Here is a 23,141-nt window from a genome sequence, read left to right as displayed (position 1 = left end):
TTGGCAGTTCGGGCTGGACTGTTCCCATGAGGAGCGGGGTCAAGACTGATTTGCATATGGCTGGGTCAAAACTGTGGTGGCATAGTGACCAAAAGAACAACGGATTAAACCCAGATATCTTGACTGGAGCTATGTGGTTGAAAAGTTCCAGCACTCCGTCCACCATCTTGTGTTTGGGATCCACAACCCTCGTCAATGTACTTGGCACTCTTGGTCCTGGAACTAAGAAAGATAACTAGGGGACTATAGCTTGACGCACTGAATTTAGGGCCTGGAGATTGGGACATGTACACAGTGGTGGCTGTAAGGGAACGGTGGAGGGTGAGGGTTAGGGAAAAAAAAGAAAACTTATCTGGAGGTTGCTGTCACAGCCGCCGCATCTTCTCCAGCAGGAAGCACCCAGTCTCCCAGAATGCCCTGACCAATAACAACTCTGCCTTAAGCAGAGTTGTGATTGGTCTGAGCACCGTGGTTTAGCGCTCAAACAGCGGCTTGGAGGCTGGGCATGTTCTCCACGAAGGCTGTATAATACAGCCTGAGGAGAACATGCACAGTGCACATGACTGTTTGCCCGGCCCGAGATGGCTGGCCAAACCTTCATGCACACTTTAGGTGCAGCCACCATTCCTCCTCTGGCCAGGGGTGCCGGCCTCAGCCTGCCCTATCAACGGGGATGCGCAGCAGTGCAACTGCAATAGTAAAAATAAAATGAGAATAACGGACATCTATTATTATCATTTTATTTTGACCTTGCACCGCTTTAAAGCAGCCTTTGGTTTCAAAGTTTGGGGGTTTTCTTTGAACAAGCTGCACCAAACAAATCTACACTATCGTGAATACCAAACCACTACATGTTGTGCGCCATTCAATTCTGAATACTGATAACCCTTCGCGGAACTGTTTACACAATTCCAAATCAGTCTTGACCGTGCTCCCCATGGTAACAATCCAGCCCGAACTGCCAGACCATGTCCTCCCAGGATCGGGAGCAAACATTCAAACCATCCATTGATCTTTCTGCATTTGTCACCCTGAGAGGATGGGGATGCCCAGACGTGGGTCCTGTGGTCGAAATGCCACTGGATTGAAGCTATCCTGGCTGATGAGGTGGCGATACCCGGGAGGACCTGAACCTGCAGTTTGAGCTGGACTGTTACCATGGGGAGCAGGGTCAAGACTGATTTTGAATTGTGCGCTGAGCAACAAAACTATGGATTTAGGCCAGGATCTCTGTACTGGGGGGTGAGTGTTTGACATTGTTCAGCCTTCTGTCCATCATTTTTTCCCCATTTGTTGCCCTAAGTGGGATGGGTATGCCCAGACGAAGGCCCCCTGCTCCCCTTGCCTAGCTATTCTGGCTGACTGGGGGTGATATCCCAAAGCTAGTCCAAGGTGTTTGTTTCTGGTCTGGCGAGGACCTGGCCTGTCAGCTGGGGCTGGACTGTTCCCATAGGGAGCAGGGTCAAGACAGATTGGGTCAAAACTGGGATGGTGAGCAATAAAACAATAGAATTTGGTCCAGATCTCGGACTATGGGTGAGTGTTTGACCCTGTTCAGCATTCTGTCCATCAATTGTTCTTTTGGGTATTTGTAGAGCACAAACTTAGCCAGAAGGCAGCAAACTGCTGAAAAAAGACAAAAGGAAAGATAAAGGCTACGTGCATCTTTGTCTTTGACATATCAATGTGCATGTTTGCAAGCACCTTCACATTTCCCTACCGAAAATACAAAAAAATACCCAAAAAAGGAGGATACACTGACATCTTTCATCACTCTAGGACCAGACCACAACAGTTGGGTTGCAATAATAACATTAACTTCTGAAGAAAACAATAAATAATGTAATTATAATATCAACAGAATTACTTTACCTCTGGGTCCTTCCATACGGTGGGGTTTCTATGAATGCTATAAATGCTTAAAAATGTAAGAAATCCTGCAAAAAAAGGCAAAAGAAAGCTACTTAACACATCTATCCATAGAAAATAATTACATTTTCAAGCGTAGGAATGTTTAGCATTCCAGTACATGGCAACATTTAGGACTGAACCAAACTGTCCGCAAATGTAGATGAGATCTCTCCTCACACAAGTTATGTTAATTTTATTTATAGAGCGCACGATTACCCTGGGGTGCCCTGGCACTAGCTGAACTATACTGAGAGACATTCCTGCACGGAGAGCAGGTATGGCTGTATGGGGTTTATTTCTTAAAAAGCTAGGTCTTAAGTTGCTTCCTGAAGGCTAGAAGGTCTGTGGAGTTCCTCAGACTCCACGTGAGGGCATTCCAAGTCTTGGCCGCCCTTGTGATGAAGCTTCTCCCTCCCAATGAAGCTTTCTTTGTGGGCGGTATGCTCACAAATTTAGCTCCTCATTAACAAAGGGTTCTTTTGGGAAATTCTGATGCAGATATGCTATTGCCCGGATCAACAATTTCACTTTTACCCATGGTCAGGTTATCTTGCTGGGTTTAACTGCCAGATAGTGGGGGATTAAAATAAACCCTCCCATGTTTAAACACTGTAGCGTGTATTAAGGTACTGCAATCAGATTTGCTCTGAAACATTGTAATAGATGCACACTGTAATTTGGGTGGTGCTTAATTTGTACCAGTGCTTGCCAGTGCTGAGCACTGACACTCACATTTTATACCCTCACAATTGTTGTTGTTGTTTTACAACAAAACATTGATTTATCAAAAACTAGAACTAGAGTGAGGATAGGCAAAGGCAGTCACTGAGCGCTTCAACAAGTGATTCCACAGAAATATAGAGAATGCCATAACCCGATGACACCTCCCCGCACCCCGCACCCATTGTCTGAGTCAATCAGATCAATTCAGGTGACCATGAATGCTCACACGCACTTTTTCCTCTGTTTAGCCCCTTACATGCCTCTGTACCCTGCCCAGTGACCCTTGAAGCGGTAGTAGACTCCTCGGACCGACAGTCCGGAACTGTTCCTTTTACTGGGCCTCTTTTGTTGCTTTGAAGCACCTGGGTATTGTGACCAACCACATCACCGAGTGGTTCCAGTGAGTCATCTTTTAACACTTGTGCCAGCCAATGAATGAGTGACCAGCACGACTCTCTCTCATCTTTGAAAATGCAAACTTTTATCTCAGTCTCCTCACACCCCTCTCCACATGTTGTCTTTCACTCTCTTCCCAAAGAACATACTTTCTTTCTTGCCTCCCTCTACAACGGTTCTCTTAGCTGAACTTCCCTTCCCCAGTCATCTGCACACTTTTCATATGTCGGCTCTCTCAGGCCCATTTGCATACTATGCCTCACATGTCTATCTTTCTCCCCTTTCATTTGCCAGATATCTATTGCCTTTGGTCCTAAATAAAAATAAAAAAAAATAATGTATACACACACACACACGTATAAGAAAATGTGTATGATCATAGATTTCCTAGGCTTACACCTCCGGCTTTTGAGAACAGAAAAAAATACATGTCAACCACTTGTCAGACAATGATTAGCAAAGTTTACGACTGTTTGTAAACCTGTCCCTTGATTACCACACGCTTTTGTCCTGTGAAGACGTGTTGATAAAATTGGTACCAAGACTGCTGTGTTTCAACGTACCTCATGACCTGCAGTCAGGGACCAACATACCACAAACAAGCCTACAGAGTTCTACAACATGAAATCCTTGTTACCGATGCCACACCTGTTCACAGAATGCAGAGCACCTATGCCTCCAAGGCCTCCTTCACCCCTTGCCTTCTTTCATATCATTTTAGGTTGGTCTTGTCAGCACAGCTCTCTGCAAAACCTATAATTGCCAAAAATTTAACAAATACTGCCAAGCCTAAACTTGCCTTTGTTAACATATGTCACCCCTAAGGTAGGCCATAAACAGCACATAAGGCAGGGTGCATTGTAATTAAATGATTGGGCATGTACTTTTAAGTTTTACATGTTCTGGTAGTGAAAAACTCACAAATTTGTATTCCACTATTGTGAGGCGTGCCCACCCTTAGGATAACATTGGGTTACCTTATAACATTTAATAAATGATAACGTCTGTTTGGGAGCCAGTGGTGATGTCATGTTCGGTGTCTAAGGAATTTAAAATCTAAAATCTTCTTTAATGATAAAGTCAGATTTAAAGTCATCATTCCGAACAAGGCAGATTTAGAAAGTTGGAATTTTCTTGTCCTCGCCATTTGGAACCTGCAGCCTGCTTTCTGGGTCACATGACTAGGTGCAGTTGGCCTTTGTGTGCTCCTTCCAGAAAGCCACACAAAAGAGGGACCAGGTGTTGCCAGGATGGGCGATCTAAGACTGGATGCGGGAGCAATGCTGTAAGTCTGGGAACAGGGCAGAGGGACAGGAGATTTCAGATACTTCTGATGATGAAGATGAGAAAAACTATTTATATTGTGCACAGATACTCCATGGAGTGTCCATGTGCTAAAAGAATAAGTTGGAAGGTGAATGACAGAAGTTAGCCAATACAAAAAAACAGGTTTTAAGCTTTTCTTGAACACTGCAACATCACTCACTGCAGGCAACTGAAGTGGTAGCTGATTCCATGCAATTTAGCCCAGATTAGCTCTTGTGCGCTAAATTCTGGGGATCGCTGCCAAAAGTCTGTTAGCAGATCTCAACTTTCTGGGAAGATAATAAAAGACAAATCTGGCGCCTTGATAAGAAGCCCCCGTTTGATACAGTGTCCATGCACTAGAACAAGAGCCTTACATCTAACTCTTCGCTATTAGTTATCCTTAGCTATCCTTAAAATGTGGATTTATCCATGTACTTCTCTTGTGTTTCAACCTGTCGGAGCAGATTCTTTCTTTGATTTCGCCAATATATCTTCTGACTTCTTTGGTGTTAAACTTTCTAGCAATTTTTCACGAGATTTTCCACCCTTATCCAAAACCATATCACGCTTCTTCACTTCTAGAAATTTAGATAAGTAACAGCACACTTCTGCATTTGCTATCTCTCTCAGTGGGAGGTGCTCCGATAGCTCCACCTACAGCTTCACTGCTCACATCTGTAATAGCATTTAGTTTTGAGCCGGATTCAGCATGAATAGCTATGGTGATGGAGCCATTCATATCAACCCCAACAGGAGCAGACTCTATAGGTTGATTCACTTGATCTTTACTTTGCTCCTTTACCGGCTTTTTGTCTTTCTTAGGAGTTGCCCTTCTTGAGAGCCAGGAGCAGTACGCTTGAGGAAGAGACGCACTGAGGAAATACAGGCATCAAGGTGGAGCAGGAATCCAGGCAGTTAGGACCAGCACACAACTTCGCAGCAGAGATGTGTGTAGATTGTGGTGAATAATCTGAAAATATGGGAGAACGCGGCAGCCAGTCATGTACCCTGTTAGAGAAAAACTCCAGAAGTTTCTTCCACTTCAAAGCTGGCATTAGGTAAACAAATGGGACCCTCAGAGCTACTCTTCATTTCACTTCTGTACCTGGTCAAGGACTTGCAGAGGACTGCCCTGCTGACTGTGGCCTGCTGTGTACTTCAGAGGACTGCCCTGCTTCATCAACAGGACTGACCTGCCCCCTGAAACCTGCCTTGTGCCCTCTGAGGACTGCACTGCTGCTTGAGACCTGCTTTCCTGCTTGAACCCAAGTAGGGATCCACTGGGATCTCTCCCGTCTTTCTACGTGCCCTGGGGGCTGAGATAGCCCCCTGAGCACATAGAAAGTGAAACTGCTCATTTCAGTTTCGGTTTCTGTGCAATGATGACAGCGCGACGTACGCGCTGATCGTCATGGCACAGAAACCAGGGAGGGGGCCTCGGGAGCTTGGAAAGCTCTTCCTCAGCTCCAGAGGTCACAGGGGAGAGAAGGAAATCCCTCTGCTGTATGCAGTAGAAGGATTTCCTGCCCCTGTCCTCATGACGGAATGGTTCCGTCATGAGCACAGGGGCACCGATGCTCATGACGGAACCATTCCGTCATGAGCATCGAAGGGGTTAAAGTGGAAGAGCACCATAAAGCATTTAGGGCCTGATTTAGATCTCCACGGACAGGTCACTATATGACAATGGTGACGAATATCCTGTGTGCAGAAATATATATCCCATAGGAGATAATGGGATTTATATTTCGTCAGACGGGATGTCTGTCACTGTTGTGATGGAGAAACCCGTCCGCTGAGATCTAAATCAGGCCTTTAGTTCCTTCAGGGTTGTGTGCTGCAGCAGAACCCCTCTACTCTGCAGCTTATTCTATTGTCAGTTCTGCAACCTTGATTTTAGTTGACAAGGCTTTCGGGTTGTGGGGTTGGGGGGCAGTAGCCCCCCCAGGGGGGCAAAAAACCCACTAGACCCCAAGGATATTTATTTATAGCCTCATAATTGATTAGGGGGCGGGCTGCCCATAAAGGGCATGTCCATGCCCCCAGCCCGCAAAATGTACAGCCTTTCTGCCCCACCGGGGGAGGTGGGGGGGGCAAAAAGCCCACTATACACCAGGGATTTGTTTTTTATTATAGTTTGTGGTGGGGGCTTCCCAATATGGGCCTGCCCATGCCCCCCCCACAAAAAAACAGCCTTCTGCCCCCCCCGGGATGCTGCCCCAAATCTGTCCCCCGAGGGGAAAAAAAGCCCACTAGACTCCAGGGATTTTTTGGGCAAATTTTAATTAGGTTGGGGCATTGACATGTCCATTTTGGGCAGCCCCCACCCTAATTAAAATTTGCCCCAAAAACTCCCTGGCGTCTAGTAGACTTTCTGCCATTAGCCCCCAATCTGCCCCGCCGGGGGGGCAAAAAGCCCACTAGACGCTAGGGACTTATTTGGGGCAAATTTGAATTAAGGTGGGGGCTCCCAAAACAGGCATACCCATGCCCCCACCCCCTCCTCCTCAAAAATAAAAGCCTTCCTGCGCCCCTGGGGGGCAGATGGGGCAGTAGTCCCCAATCTGCCACCCTGGTGGGGCAAAAAGGCCACAAGATCCCAGGGATTTTTTGGGGCAAATTTTATTTAGGTTGGGGGCATTGGCTTGCCCGAATTGGGCAGCCTCACCCTACTTAAAATTGGCCTAAAAAAACTCCCTGGCATCTAGTGGACTTTCTGCCCCGGGGGCATTAGCCCGCAATCTGTCCCACCCGGGGGAGAGGGGGGCAAAAAGCCCACTAGGCGCCAGGGATTTTTTGGGGAAAAATTGAATTAGGGTGGGGCTCTCAAAACGGGCATGACACACACCCCGCGTCCCCCAAAGTCTTACGAGAAAAATTGTACCGCGCAAAACGCAACCTGGTCACACCTCCATTTCGCAGTGAAAAATGACCCTTTTTTGGCAAAGTGCCTAGCTGTCGTTTTTGAACCCTAGTTCTCCCGGCACCTAGGAAAATCTACCAAACACACATATTTCTGGAAACTAGACACCCGGGGGCTTCCAGGGAGGTATGGCTTGCGTGGATCCCCCAGCGTTTCCTTACCCAGAATCCCTGGCAAAGCTCGATTTTTGCTGGGGAAAAAAAAAACGCTTTTCTCACACATTTTTGTGTGGGAAAGTGTGGCATCACCGGAATCACACAAAAACCGGTGGTTTGGAGGTAGGCAAATTTAATGTCGCCTCACTACGTTTTGGGCCCTTGGCTGTCGCTGGTACTTGGGCCTCCCATACAAGTGAGGCACCATTTTTATCGGGAGACCTGGGGGAACGCTGGGTGGTAGGAAATTGTGTGAAACCCAGACGCTTTCATTTGTAGCCCATTTTACCAATTTTTCTGGAAAAAAAAACAATTTGCTGTATTTTGGCTAATTTCTGGGACACCCTCGAAGGGAATCCACAAACCCTGTGTACCTTTAGAATCCCCATGATGTTGGAAGAATAGGACGCAAAATAGGCGTGGATACCTTATGTGGTCAAAAAGTTCCAGGGGCCTAAGCGCGCACTACCCCAAATAGCCAAATAAAGGCTTAGCACAGGGGAGGGGGGGGGGGGGGAAATGCCTAGCAGCAAAGTGGTTAAGGATCCATGAAAGGGTCTTGGAATAGGAATTGTGTGATGTTTAGTTGGTTTTGGCTTAACTGATCCATGAACTTGTATTAAGGGAGGATGGCTATAATATTTCCATCACAAAAACATATCTCATTATTTATACTTGTTTTTACTTGAATTAAAATTCATACCTTCTGGCAATGTCCGTCCATCAAAAAAAGTCATTGGTTTAGTGAGACTTCGCGAGATGCCAGGTACTGGTGGATAGAGGCGAAGGCACTCCTTGATACACATAGTGGTGTAAGTCATCTTACCAAGATCATCCCTGAAATAAATGATACTGTGGCTGTAAAATTGTGGTCCATGTTACGGAATGCAAACTTATGTTGCAAGTGCCTAAGTAGTGTATAAAATACTGCATTACTTATAATGCTTCGCAAAAAGACGGCTCATTCTTTTCCAAAAGCAAGCGGCAATTGCTGCCTATCAAACTTTTTAACATACATTAATCAACAAAGTGGCTTCCTGGATTTTTTTTTTACATACATTCGTACAATTTCTTGATAACCTTAAAATATGATGTGTAAAGGTTTCATATTATAATACGGCTACCTTCAAGACATATATTCATATATCAAAACAATACTGAAACTCAAATTACTTTCATATTTCACTATACTAATTCACCACTAATCCTTTATGGGTTCTGGAGTAGCGTGCTACTCTCCAAACAAGCATTTACAATGCAATGGGCTCGGCATTGTTAAAGTTAGAGCTAATGGCATTGTCATTTATAATGCAAATAGCTTAATCGCTCGCAAATGCGAGATCTATTGCAATTGCACACACACACAGAGTCACCCACACACACATACAGAGCCACACATACAGAGCCACGCACACAGAGCCACCTACACACACACACACAGAGCCACCCTCACACAGACAGAGCCACCCACACATAGAGCCACCTACAAAAAAGCTAACCACAGAGCCACACACAGAGCCCCACCACACACACACACACACAGAGCCCCCCCCCACACACACAGCCACAAACACAGAGCCACACACACACACACAGAGCCACACACACAGACACACACACAGACAGAGCCACACACACACAGACAGAGCCACACACACAGACAGGCAGAGCCACACACACAGACAGACAGAGCCACACACACAGACAGAGCCACACACACACAGACAGAGCCCAACACACACACAGACAGAGCCCAACACACACACACAGAGCCCAACACACACACAGAGCCCAACACACACACAGAGCCCAACACACACACAGAGCCCAACACACACACAGAGCCCAACACACACACAGAGCCCAACACACACACACACAGAGCCCAACACACACACACACAGAGCCCAACACACACACACAGAGCCCAACACACACAAAGCCCAACACACACACACACACACAGAGCCCAACACACACACACACACACACACAGACACACACACACAGACACACACAGAGAGACACACACAGAGAACAGAGGGCAGAAAAACAATCACAACGAGGAAACAGAGAAAAACAATCACAACGAGGGAACAGAGGGCAGAATCACAACGAGGGAACAAAGGGCAGAAAAACAATCACAACGAGGGAACAGAGGGCAGAATCACAACAAGGGAACAGAGGGGTATTTTAGACATGCCCACCCCCCCTCTGTGGCCCCCATTTGCCGGCTCAGCCCAGGTTCCTGTAATGTTTACGCAGGTCGGCCATAAATTCCTGCCCCGTTTAGGTTCATTGACGGGGATGTGTGAGAGGCCACTCCAAGGGGGGGGGGGTTCAATTCAAGAGTGAGCGAGAGAGAAGAGGGAAATGAAGGAAAGGGAACTGAGGGAGGAGGGGACAAATTAAAGAGACAAGCCAAGGACGCAAACGGCACCATGCTATTGTTTATTTACTCAGATGATTTGCATCAAAAAGTAACTTGTGAGCACGTTTCTCTAACTCTCCAATAAGCCCATTACAACACTTTGCACAAATGAGATTGAATTGCTCACACAGTTACGATTTGCATACGTTCAAAAGAGTTCTCTGATCTTGTTTACTGCTTGCAAAAGGACCAACCATGAGAAAGAGACTCATCCATTAGCCTCCCTGATCAGACGAAAAGAGTTATTTAAAGGCAGTACATCCAGGAATGCACGGATGAGATCAGGTGATGAAGGCAAACATGTCTTAACAGGATAACAGAGCAACACGGGCTCGAGTAAGGGAGTCACATTCAGACTCATCGGATGGGGGGGTGCTCAACTGTAGCCGGGGTGAGATGATGGTAATGCAAAGTGCAGCGGACCGTCGGTGCAGGGAGGTGGGGGGAAAGGTCAAGACAGTGCTGGAAATGTTGAGTGGGTGGCTGGCTCGCAATACTGCCACATATTTCACACGTACTCGGTTTTGCTGGTAAAGTTGCTAGGCTATTATTAACATTTTAAAAAGAGCAGACAAGAACTATTACACTTTAATGGCGACAGTGCAGACAAAAGTCGGTAAAGTTTTTCCACGTTTGATAGGAAAACTCCTGCTTCTACCAATGGGGCAGGCTTGCAGGGACTTTTTGAAGCAGGTAAAATAATGACTTTCATTGAACAATACAGATAAGGCTAATATTATGAAACTGTGTGCTGCACAATTCCCACGCTTGAAGCATTCTAAGTCGCACAAACAAACAGAGCCATACGAATAAAGCGTGTGCAAACTAACACTGATGTGGGACGTGAGAAGCGACTGCCTGGTGAGAAAACGTAGAAGGATCGATTCCTTCTCAAACGGATTATGTTTGTGGTCATTTCGTGTGAGGGACATATGACAAACTTGAACTAAACAGCAGATTCCCATACATGCAAGTAGTGAAAATCGATGCACCGGGGTCGCTATGCTTTCAACGAGATAGTAGGGACTTTTTGAAGCAGGTAAAATAATGACTTTCATTGAACAATACAGATAAGGCTAATATTATGAAACTGTGTGCTGCATAATTCCCACGCTTGAAGCATTCCAAGTCGCACAATGTGCAGTATTTTATGGACAACTTGCAGCACCGCTCAGATGCAAAGTGTACACAATAGGGCCTGCGTGACCCCACTGCCATAATACCATTACAGAAATCCATCACCACCTCAAATTGGAGACATCCTGTTACACATAAAAACACGCAGTTTTTCTGTGGCACTGCCCCCAAAGGGTCCCTCGGATCAGTGCACCCGGAAAGTCCCCCGGACAGACCAGAGGTGATTGCAGTCAACAGAAGGGAGCAGGGGAGGAAAGTGCACCGCAGGAGCAAACATCTGCCATACAGGTGCAGAAAAGCAGAGAATGGGGCCTGTGAGCACTTACACCACCGATGGGAGTGGAACGCAAGGCAAAAATCAAGGGCCGAGCAAACAAGCTTATGCCCTCCCCCACACACACATTTACTCAAAGGAATGCGACACCGCCCCAAGGAAACATCACCTTCCAGCTAGGTAACACCCACACATGCTCACATAAAGGGGTCCCAGACAGCACACCCCATTCACCCAAAAGTAGGGAAGAGCAGTTTTACAGCATAGACGTCTTCTTGATTCAACAGGAGCTCTATGGGGCAGTTCTAGGGGGGGGTTAAGCTTTGGTGGGGGAGATGCAGAAGAGTGGGGGGCCGCGACCGGGAAGAGGTGCAACGCAGGGGATATGTGCAGCCCTGTGCCCTCCGATGGTGCCGCTCAGCAGGGGAATACGCAGAAGCGGATGCACCCACCCTCCAGAGAGGGGGGATTGGGGGCGACATGACATTACAGGAGGACGAAAAAAAGGTATTAGCAGTGGATAAGTCCGCCCCCACCCCATATACAAAACAGCTGTCTGAAGTCCGCACCGCGCACACCAAAAGGTAGTTATCCCCCCACCCCGAACTGTGCATCCAATCCCCTCCCACTTCACACACACCCCTCGCACCCGCCCTCATGGGTAGAAAGGAATTACCTTACCCACATGACCGACTACATGCACAGCATTAGGCAGAGCCGAAAGGGCGACTGCGTGGCCCCACCAGCAGCGTGCGGGGGGGGGGGGGTAGGACCCCGGCCCCAGTGCAAACTGTACAAGGGCTGAAAAGCAACTTATTCTAAACTATGCCTTATGCAGCAAAGATTTTCACCCCCTACAGGAAATATAAAACAAGACCTTTTTCTAGGGCATGTTTTTAGTGTAACCGCTCCCCCTCCCCACCCCCACCAGCCTCTCCCAGCTGAATAAACAAGCCTGACACACACTGTAATCAAATAAACAACGGCCCCTCCCGAGTCCTGTCCCAAGGAATTCAGAACGGGTCCAAGAAGAAAAAAAAATAAAAAATGAAACAGATTGAAGAACCAACGTGCACATTCGCTCTGATGTGCAAGCAAGAGTGCTGAACTGGAAACCGGAGGCCGGAGGGGGGGGGGGGGGGGGCGTGAGTGGCGTAGATGGTGGGTGGCAGCAGGAACACTCACTCACTATGTCCGCCCAACGCTTGCCTGACGCACTCAGGCAATGTAACGCGCAGTCACGTGGTCTCAGATCAGCAAGCCAGTACCTGGCCATATAAGACACTCACTGAAGGACAGTCAGTGGTGCTTGCTGCAGAGATGCAACATTTTACTGACTCAGATTGCTATTTCGTGGCAGAACGCAGTCGCGATCAGACCCCTGCTTTCAATACTATCACCATCTCTAATTAGAAAACACACACCACCTCCCCACACTGCATCCAGGACCCAGTCTGCTATCCGCATGTAGCGGCAAAACGGCCCGCCAACATCGCATTCAGCTGAAACGGTGTCTCATGAACTGAGAACTTCCACCCACCCTGCAACCGCTCATCTGGCGCCACTGACATCAACGTGGGGGCGCCTCATCAGTATGCAAAGGTCTTGGGCTGAGCAGGCGAACTCTCAGGCATGCCCATGGCCTCCATTACACTTTCCATGTATGTACAGAACACAACACACGTGGTGCCCACACGCCAGAGCGCAAGGTAATCTGTGGAAGCGGCTTGCACTGTCTGCCCTGCTCCAACTCCACCAAAACACCACTTTCAGTGTTCCTACGTGCTGTTTAGTGTAACCTCTGACTGACGTTAGTCTTTGCCGAGCAGGTCACACACATGGATACAAGAACACCAGTGGGCAGGCTGGTACATCGTGTATAGGAAGGGAGGCACAGAATGCAGGGCAGCTGGGGTCCCTGGACAGGCCCAGCCCCTCTGGCCTCCTACTCCACAGAAGACCCTTGCAGAGACTGGATGTGAAACCTCACGCACACACAATGTCACCACAGACACTACCTCGAGGGAGGAGACGCAGAAATTACACAATCTACTAATTGTGAGGCAGACCTGCTTGGCTGCTTTCCACAAGCGCTGCACTCCCCCCAGAGACAAACACGGTACTTGAATGTAAACAAGGCAGGGACTGAAGCGGGGAAAACAGCAGAGCAATATGCAAGGGCAGAGCAGGAGACCAAGCACGGTCCGCGGGGAAAGGGGAGCGGGCAGGAAATGGATGATTTATCACTTCAGCGTCCTGCTGAGCAAATGGTTCCAAGCGAGCTCCGCCATGACACCACCACGTTTCTCCGAGGCAAGGCAGAAATGCCTCAGAGAAACGCAGAGTCATTTTTGGATTCGGGGCGTGTTTTCTTTCTCTCCACTTCCCATTGGCTGGAATGTAAAATTCCAGCCAATGGGAAGAGGAGGGAAAGAAAAGAGAAATAAAGTAAAAAACACACCCCCGAATCCCAAAAAGACGGTGCTTGAATGGAGTGACGCCCCTCTCGTTCAATGGCTGGCCTCCGTTTGGGAAGCCAGCCAATGGAGAAGAGGGGCGGGTTCAAGCCCACTCTCTAAGACAAAGTCTTGGAGTGAGACTGCGCAAGCGCAGCCTTTCGCTAGCCAAGACCTATATCATCCACCACTCAAATTACTTTCATATTTCATTATACTAATTCACCACTAATCCTTTATGGGTTCCGGAGTAGCGTGCTACTCGCCAAAAAAAGCCCTTCAAAACCACATCAGGGGTAACAAGCGCTATATAAATGCAAACCTTTTTCCCTCTTCTATCCCTCCGCTATCCTTCTGAATCCAAATAACTGACTAACCTATCCACCACTCAAATTACTTTCATATTTCACTATACTAAATCAACACTAATCCTTCTTGGATTCCGGAGTAGTGTGCTACTCACCGAAAAAGCGCTTTGATGCCTCGTCAGGGATGGTAAGATCTACATAAATGTAATTACAATACAATACAATCCGAGTTTGGGCCAAATAAGGCGGTGTAGTACGTGCGCATTGCAGGTCTGCAGTGTTTCTACAGTTCCACACTGAAGATGTGCCGCCATGACGATTTTATGTTGTTTATTATTTAAGATTTGTGTGTTTTGTAATAAATTAGGATTTGGGAATTATTGTTTGAAACCGCATAACTGAGGAAAGATCTGAATACATAATTTTGCCAACTATAAACAAAAACACCATATTTCGGTGAAGTCCAGTTTTCCTTTCTAGATTGTAGCTTATAGAACACTGGTTCAATATAGGTGAGGAAGGACTACAACTCCCAGAAGCTTCTGGGGTTATTACGAGAAAAGAAAAGGCAGTATCTGTGTGGCGCTGTTGGCATTGAGTCATCCGGCACTGTTCTCTGCGGTGCACAAATATTCTAAACCTCTCTTCAGGACATTTAGACATAATACATCTTAGACATTATACAGGCACATATAATGAATCAACATAACATAATATGTAGTGGAAATACTAGAAGAACAGAACTGTGCGAGTTCATATTAATTTCAGCAAACTTATTATAATCATTTCATGAACAGTTTAAACTGAATATGATTTTTTGAATAAAAAATACTATACACCTTTTTCTGGGTACTTCTGTATATTAACTATAAAACACGAAGTGCTTAAATGATCTGCTGTACAGGCTTGTTGGTTACTGTGTTGTCTCAAAGTTATGCATTATTAAACAGATCCACTTGTTTATTGCTAACTATATAAATATACAGAACATTCTGACTCACTGTTGCAATGTATACGCTGACCACAGTCCAAACATACAGACATCGATAAGGAAAGTAATATCCTTGGAATTTATGGTAGCTTTCTGTATAGCGCCTCTTCCCAATGCCTGACTCAAGGCTGGAGAGTTCAGTATTTGAGTTAGTTCAGATCATTGCCAATACCACAGGCTGAGACGTAGAGAGCACTGGTGTTAGGCATGCCATCTAGCCTATACACATCTAAACTTCAAACAGGAGAAAAATCTATTGGATTACAAAGACCTTATGCATGATCAGCCACTGTGCAAAATTGCTGCCTCTTCGATTACACATTTTATAGCCTCAGGTCAAAAGTCTTTAGGTAACAGATGTTATCAGCCTGGGATTCAGAGCTGACAAATGGATTGCAGATTGTGTACAGGTTCATGCCATAGACTGCAGGGCCAGAAAATATTACACGATCTCTCAGCATCTGGACAGACATCCTGACATCCCTCGGGTTAAAACAATCACAAGATAAGGCCTCAGACTGAAAGTGTGTCCATTTGTTTACAAGGATCTTGCCGAGTGAACATTGGGGCAGCAATGATACTCAGGCTGCAGATAACAGGCTAATGACACTTCTTCAGGCTCTGGAAGTGGAGCTGTCTCTAAGGCTACAGTGATTGTTTGGGATGGTAATTTAGAGTTTAGCACGTACTTCTTGGGCCCTGAACAGCAAACCTAGTGTTCGTGTTCCAGAAGTTAAACAGGCAGAGGAATTAGCACACGGATTTGGGCTTTGGGTGGAAATACTTTCTCCAAAGTGGCGCATATTTTACAGGTTCAAGCAGCAGGAGTGTGTGAGGGTGGTGGTGGAGGAGGAATGAGGTGGTCCTGAAAGCCTAGGGCCACCGCCACGCGCGCAAGGGTTTCAGCCCCACCCACCCCTGTCGTGTGGGTCAGCCCGGGCTGAGACAGCTTCCCGGGCACACACACAGCCGCACCCGAGTACTTCACAGGTCTTTAAAAAATACACTTACTTGCTAACAAGGTTTTGTTGTTTTTTCGACCCTTCTTAGAGCTCCTGCATCGCCACTCTTTTGCTGGAAGAATTAGCCCTCCCCCTGAAATTTTTAGTTGCCCCCCCCCCCGTAATGTGGCTCTAGTTGCGCCTCTGAAAGCACAGGCATGCTTTTGTCCACTTCTTAACCCAGGGAGGGCATGTGCTGGTAGATGGTTCAAGGGGGGAACTTTCAACATCCTGAATAGCAGCTACACTGCTCTACAACATAACTTAAAAACATTGGCAAAGCCAATAGCTCTGGCTAGAAATTTAAAAGGTCCAAAGAGGAGACCTATTGGCAATGCCAATGCTTTCTTTTTTTTAACCAATGAATATTTAGTTATTACAACCAAAGCTAAACATAACTTCACTTAAACCTTTGTTTTTCAGTGGGTTTTTATTTTACTCATATCCCACATTCAACAGTCACCCCACCATTGGTGGCCAACCCTCTCTGTTTCTGGCCTTTGACTGTGTCCAGTGGTAGTTGGTTGCAGGGCCGGGAAGAAGGCAAAGCTCTGCACCCAACGTGCTGTGGGAGGACTGCTCCCCTATGCTTATGATTATCTGCTGTATGCAGCCGGGAAGTGACAATGCCCAAAGCGGGAGTGGAAATCATTGCCCTCTTCTACCATGATTTTTTTTATGTCATTTTTTTAGGGTTGATGGGTTTTATGGTAGGGTTTCCGAACCCATGGCTAGCTTCACGGCCATGAACTGTGAATCTGTGGCAAGCTTCATGGAGCTTTGTTGGGCCTTCATTGGTGTTCGGGGGTCTCTTGTTGAGAATATGTGGAACCGGAGAAAGGACCAACATGTCCATAATGGTAGGTAGGGTACAGAGGGTACGAAACATGCTGCTACATTTGCACTTTTTTTATGCATTCACGGTGGCAGGATTATTCTTTGTGATCCTCTAATGAGTCTCGTGGGTGAGAGTGTACTTAACCTGCTCCCTTATGTGCACTTTTATTTTTGTTTTTTACAAGATGTGGGTGATTGAGCAATCACATCTGTAACCTGTTTCCTGATGTTTCAGCTAGCCAATCCGAGAGCTTTGATTCTATGAACCCCGTGTTTGATCGCATTCCTAAATGGAATACTGGAGAAAAAAATCACTTTCCTATTAGATTTTGTTCGTTTTCTTAACGTTGGATCCGTGAAACTGGATTCATGGAACTCTGAAAATTAATCCTTCAAAGCTGGATTAACACTTATTTCTCAAAGAATACTGATCAGATCTAAAAAACTAAAATACTCCCTAAATTCTAGTCCTTTTGTCAGACCCTGTATCCATCACTCTTTAGCCAGGAGTAGCGAGGTTTCAGCTGCAAAACGTAGCATGTGCCCTAACCCTGTAATTCAAAAACCCTGAACACACCCTTAAAACTGCACTAAAGCAATTAGCAAGTCAATGTTTTTTGATGCCTCAATTAATTGTTGGATTTGCAAAAAAACGAGAGATGCATGCACTGGGCTGAACCTGCTAAAGTCTTCCTAGATGGATGTGCAAACTTGCCAAACCCACAGAAGACAACACATTGTAAATGTCCGGTAAAATAATTTGAATGTGTCAACTGAAGCCACAATTCTTATTAAAAGAACACTTTTGACACCCTCATTTTAACTGTGCCTCCTTGAAGAATCTGCACAATTTTAAAAATAGCAAGAGTATGCTAAACATGCTAAGCATCTGCTAAATGTTGTGTTACTTTTCTCAAACAACGCTACAGTCATTAAGAGAACAAATTTATTTTTTTGAATCTCTGACCTAACCGTAAATACACAGGCACTACTACTATATAAAATCACCTTAAAACACAGTTAAAAACAGGGCCAGTGGAAGAGGAGAACCACATTATGCAGCAGGATTGACAAAATTATGTGGCAAGAAGTGGTTAATTATGCAGCCTAAGGTGCCTCATTTTCTAATAGTATCACTAAATTATTTTGTTATGTTTACACTTCCTAAAACTGGCTGTGCATAGGTAGCATATCGTTACTATCAGTTTAATATCCAAATACAGCAATAAGCAACAGAAAGATGACCAGCCAAATTTTGCAGAGGGACTTTCACTGCACGTGCAACACACGTCACAAAGTTTTTTGTAGTTTTGCATTCTTTTGAGAAAGGTACTTTTTATTATTAAAACCTGCAGATTATGCAGCAGATGATGGGTAATGTGGAAATTATGTAAAGACATGATAAAACATCACAACTAGAAAATCGACTAATTCCAGTTGCCCTGGTTAAAGAACTGTTATGGTTACAAATTCAAATCGAAAAACTATTTTACCGTGCAAATTATGGTTAGGAAAAAATCTCCTGTCACACAAAATAGGCATGCAAACCACAACTTGCCCACCAGGGGAGATTACATATCACATTACCCATACCAATTTAAAAGTGGCAATTATTAAAGTAGAATTATTTGTTCATTTGAGTATGTGTTTGTTTTTACATTTTCCTTTTAGGTGTTGTTATTTATTCATAGCATGGGGTCGTAAGAATTGCATATTGCATTTTGGAATGTGAGTTATAGTTTGTCCTCAACCAAGGACACACCGCCGCCCTGAGACCTCTCTGCTGCGTTCGACACTGTCTCCTACCACTCACTCATGGCCAGACTCCATGGTGCCGGAATACAGGGACCAGCCCTAGACTGGGTCCGCTCTTTCCTCACCGGCAGAACCTAAAGAATCCGGCTACCACCCTTCCTCTCCGAACCTACGGTAATCAATTGCGGAGTACCTCAGGGATCATCGCTCAGCCCCACAGTCTTTAACATCTACATGGCCCCCCTCGCCACCATCGCCAGACAGCACAGACTCAGCATAGTATCCTATCCAAAAGACACCCAGCTCATCCTCTCCCTCACCAAGGCCCACGTCACTACCAGACTCAACTTCCAGGAAGGAATGAAGGACGTTGCATCCTGGATGAGCAGCAGTTGACTGAAGCTCAACTCGGAGAAGACAGAGGTCCTCATCCTCAGACCCTCGCCTTCTGTGTGGGACAACGTTCGGTGGCCTGCTGCCCTTGGAAGCACCCCACGGAACACGCCCTAAACCTCAGCATCGTACTCGATTCCTCCCTCTCCATGATCTGGCAGGCCAACGGCGTCGTCTCCAGCTGTTTGAACATCCTCCGCATCCTCCGAAAGACCTTCAAATGGATCCCCCTGAATCAAGGAAAACCGTCACCCATGCACTCGTAACCAGAAGACTGGACTACAGAAACACCCTCTACGCTGAGATCAACAAGTCTCTGCTCCACAAACTCCAGACCATACTGAAGACCGCAACCAGACACGTCCTCGACATCCCTCGACACAAACACATCACCCAACACCTGCGCAACCTCCACTGGCTCCCCGTTGAGAAGAGTCACTTTCAAGATACTCACCTATGCCTACAAATGCCTCCACCGGACCCCAATACCTCAAATGGAGAATCTCCTTCCACATGCTAAAGAGAAACCTGTGATCCACCGACCTCGGTGAAACCCAGCGCATCCGCAGAGCCAGTGTAGGTGGGCGAGCCTTCTCCTACATTGCAGCCAAGACCTGGCAAGAGCTCCTGATCAACATCAGACCCCTCCCTCCCTGAACATCTTCAGGAAGACACTCAAGACCTGGATCTTCGACTGAATGGAGCTGCTCTACCCTCCCACCCCAGCGCCTTGAGACCCTCATGGGTGAGTGGCGCGCTTACAATTCCCCAGATTGATTAATTAATATGGCCATTGTGCATGGTCCTAAATATAACTGGTGAATTTCAGTGATTTTTCAGTTGTAATTTGTAACCATAACTGCACTTTATCTGTGGTTAGCGGATATCAACGATTCCTATGGGAGTTAAAATGGGAAATACTATTTTAGTGACTCTTTGCTTTAGTGTTCCACCCCTTGATGGATGTGAATGAAACTCAAAATACCACAGAAAAAGCGTTTTTTGACTTGCCTATAACTTTGGCGCCAGAGGACCAATGTCCACAAAAGTTTCCAATAAAAGTGCCCCAGTGATTCATGTGCTTGGAAAGTTTCGGGGCGATCTGGCACAAATATGGTGACAATCACATAGAGATGCTGCAACATGCACCTCCAGACAACAAATGGCATCAGATTTCACGCGAAACATACAGACCAGGTCAGCCTTGGAGTGGAACAGCCACAACCATCACTGGCAAAAACAAGACGTGGGTGGGGGGAGAGTGGAAAAAAAAAGAATTTTCATGTAATTCCAATAGGCGGTCTGAACACGACTACAGCTTGAACCGCTGGAGGACTTACACCTAATTTGGAAGAAAGGTATATTTTGTTACTCAGACCACACTTTGTTATTTGGTGTAAATTTGTCAGTACTATTTGATAAATTAAAAGAAATCCTCAGCTTGTGCAGAGATCTGTAGAGCTCAGATTGGCTACCAACACTTCAACCATAAAAAGAAAGAAAAGGGGAGAGGGTATGTATACCCTAACCCACTAGTTTTGGTCTTCCGGTCGCAGAGGGTCCCTGCCATGGCAAAAAGATTTAGGTTTAATTTTTGTAGCGAAATTGTGAAAATGTGCGTTAAATATTGAAAAAAAGTTCAAGTGTAGTCTCCTGCAGGGGGCTCCCCCTCCTTGGCTTCATGATAACCTGGGGATCACCACCTCCCTGGGGCTCATCTTTATTATGATCAGGGGGGCCTTGCAAACCCCGTAGGTCCCAGGGAGCAGCCCCTTCCCGCTGCTATATACAAAAAAAAAAAGAAATAGGGGGCACATGGATCCACCTCCGGGCCCATCAGTCCCCCAGGGCTTAAAAAAACATTAAAGAGGGGGGCACGTGGCCCGAACTTACTTACTCATTATTTTTTTCCAAGGAGCAGAAAGGCCCCCCTCCTGGAGCCAATAACGGACCCTGGGCACTGCCACCCCCAAGGGCCATCTCTTATGTCCCGGGGTGCCCACACATCCATTCACAGACCCACACATCAATCACACAAGCACTCACAGACCCACACAGCCACTAATACACAACTCTCAAAGATGGCAGGTTACCATTCTGGTTAGATATTTTTTTTACAAACTTAGAAATTCACACAAAAAACTAAGGTTACAGGGCCTTTATAGTTAGGAAATTATAATGTATTAAAATTTAGAAATTCAATGAAATAAACTAAGTTACAGGGACCATAGTTAGGCTCAGATTTCACTCGTAGAAATTCAGCAGTTATAGGTATCTGAGCTAACTATAATTCATACCCCAGTAATGCACTGCTTATGCCCTCACATATCACACATGACATGGTCAGTGACATCACTGATGACATCTCAAATGACATCACTGATGTCATCATCCATGGACCCACTCACATACCCACTCATACCCCTATAAACATCCTATGCACCCACTGACAGAGGCACTTACATACCTATTCACAGATCCATACAACTACTCATTCACCCAGTCACTCATCCATAGAGCCATTTAGACACTCACTCTCTCATACAGCCACTCACACAACCACTCACTCACCCAAACAGCTACTCCTACAATAAGTAACTCCCCCATACAGCCACTCACATACTCACCCATACAGTTATTCTTATACCCACCTATTCACCTATACAGCCAGTTATACACCCACTCACCCACCCTTACAGCCTCTCATCACAGCCATTCACACCCAGAATACCACTTACATACCCATTCACATCCAAACAAGAACTCAGACATCCACTCACTCACCCATACAGCCCATTCACGCAGGTACTCAATCTCCCTCCAAAACAGCCACTCGCACACCAACTCACTTAACTAAACAGCCACTCAAACAGCCACACACTCTCCCATAAAGCCACTTTCATACCCAGTCACTGATGTATATAGCCATTCAGACACCCACTCACTCACCCATACAGTCATGCTCACAAACTTAACCACCTATACAGCCACTCACATAGCCACTCATTTACTCATATAGCTAATGCAACACTCACTCACCAATGCAGCCACTCACACATCCATTCACTCACCCACACACACAGGTACTCTCATACAACCACTCACACATTCAGACACCCAATCACACACGAACACACACAGTTGCTTACATAATATATCTTAGAGGTAATATATATTCTCTTCCATCTTCAGCTGGCCACCGGCGTACTTCTAATCGGGTGCATACTCATTACTTTCATACTCCTTGTCACTTCATACACAGGAAACAATGCTTCTTTGAAAAGATATTTAGCATTTATTCCATAAAAAGCTTGTGCTACCCTGACACGTTTTGGCTATTACATAGCCTTGTTCACAGTAAATGAGGCACCATTTTATTTCACTATTCATAGTGCTCTAACCTAAAAGTAATCATAATCAGTAAAAACAGACTCATGTTTACATTTGCTATTTCAATTCATAACTGACATGCAATTCATTTTTGTGCAACACAGTACTCGTATATTAGTGGTATTGCATATGCACTGTGGCTTTGCTCATCTCTTATACGCATATTAATTTGTATATTATTACAATTTAAAAACGTTATGTTTCGCTTATTAAAATTCAAAACTGCATAATGTAAAATAGTCAATCATTATTATATCTGCTTTTCATCGTTATACATCTTTAAAAAAACATTCATGACTCAATCCAGCCCATGTGGGCAATTTCTTTGATATATACATATGATGTACACTCTTTAACACAACAGAGCCCAAGTGGGCTGTATCTCAGTGTATACTGCAACTGCAATGTTCTTAAAACCCGAGTCTGATCATACTTCTGATTTAATAAACCTATTGTAAGAAAATCCCTAATGTATAAATAGGAATGCTGACAAAGGGGGAAATCTAGTGTTGTGAAACAGAGAGAAATACATCATGGAAGCATATACCAAATATAACAACACATCGTGCTACTCTAGATTAGCATGATGAGTAGAGTCTGTACACATGGAATACAACAGGGAATTGTTGGGTTGGAGAGATGAAGGTCTCCTCATCCATGATGAATATCAATATTTAAAAAAGGAACATCCCAAGATCTAAGTGCTATATTTGATTACGAAGATGCCAAAAATAGGGACTATCCACCGGGGC

General features: G+C 45.6%; 1 protein-coding gene and 1 pseudogene across 1 annotated transcript in view; both read right to left on the bottom strand.

The window, feature by feature from the left end:
* Positions 1 to 23,141, bottom strand: part of LOC144799989 (cytochrome P450 4B1-like) — a 216,099-nt gene that overhangs the window by 30,064 nt on the left and 162,894 nt on the right. Inside the window, exons 9-10 of the mRNA XM_078671646.1 lie at positions 8,120 to 8,253; positions 1,873 to 1,937 (exon numbers count right to left, since the gene is read on the bottom strand). Of these exons, the coding sequence (XP_078527772.1) occupies positions 1,873 to 1,937; positions 8,120 to 8,253 (199 nt within the window). The remainder of the gene's footprint in view (positions 1 to 1,872; positions 1,938 to 8,119; positions 8,254 to 23,141) is intronic.
* Positions 4,786 to 5,751, bottom strand: LOC144807899 (UPF0235 protein C15orf40 homolog pseudogene; annotated as a pseudogene).

The sequence above is a fragment of the Lissotriton helveticus genome, chromosome 1_2 (assembly GCF_964261635.1).
Source record: "Lissotriton helveticus chromosome 1_2, aLisHel1.1, whole genome shotgun sequence".
NCBI lineage: Eukaryota > Metazoa > Chordata > Amphibia > Caudata > Salamandridae > Lissotriton > Lissotriton helveticus.
Note: the sequence above shows the minus strand (reverse complement) of the source record. Positions and strands in the feature narration are given on the sequence as shown.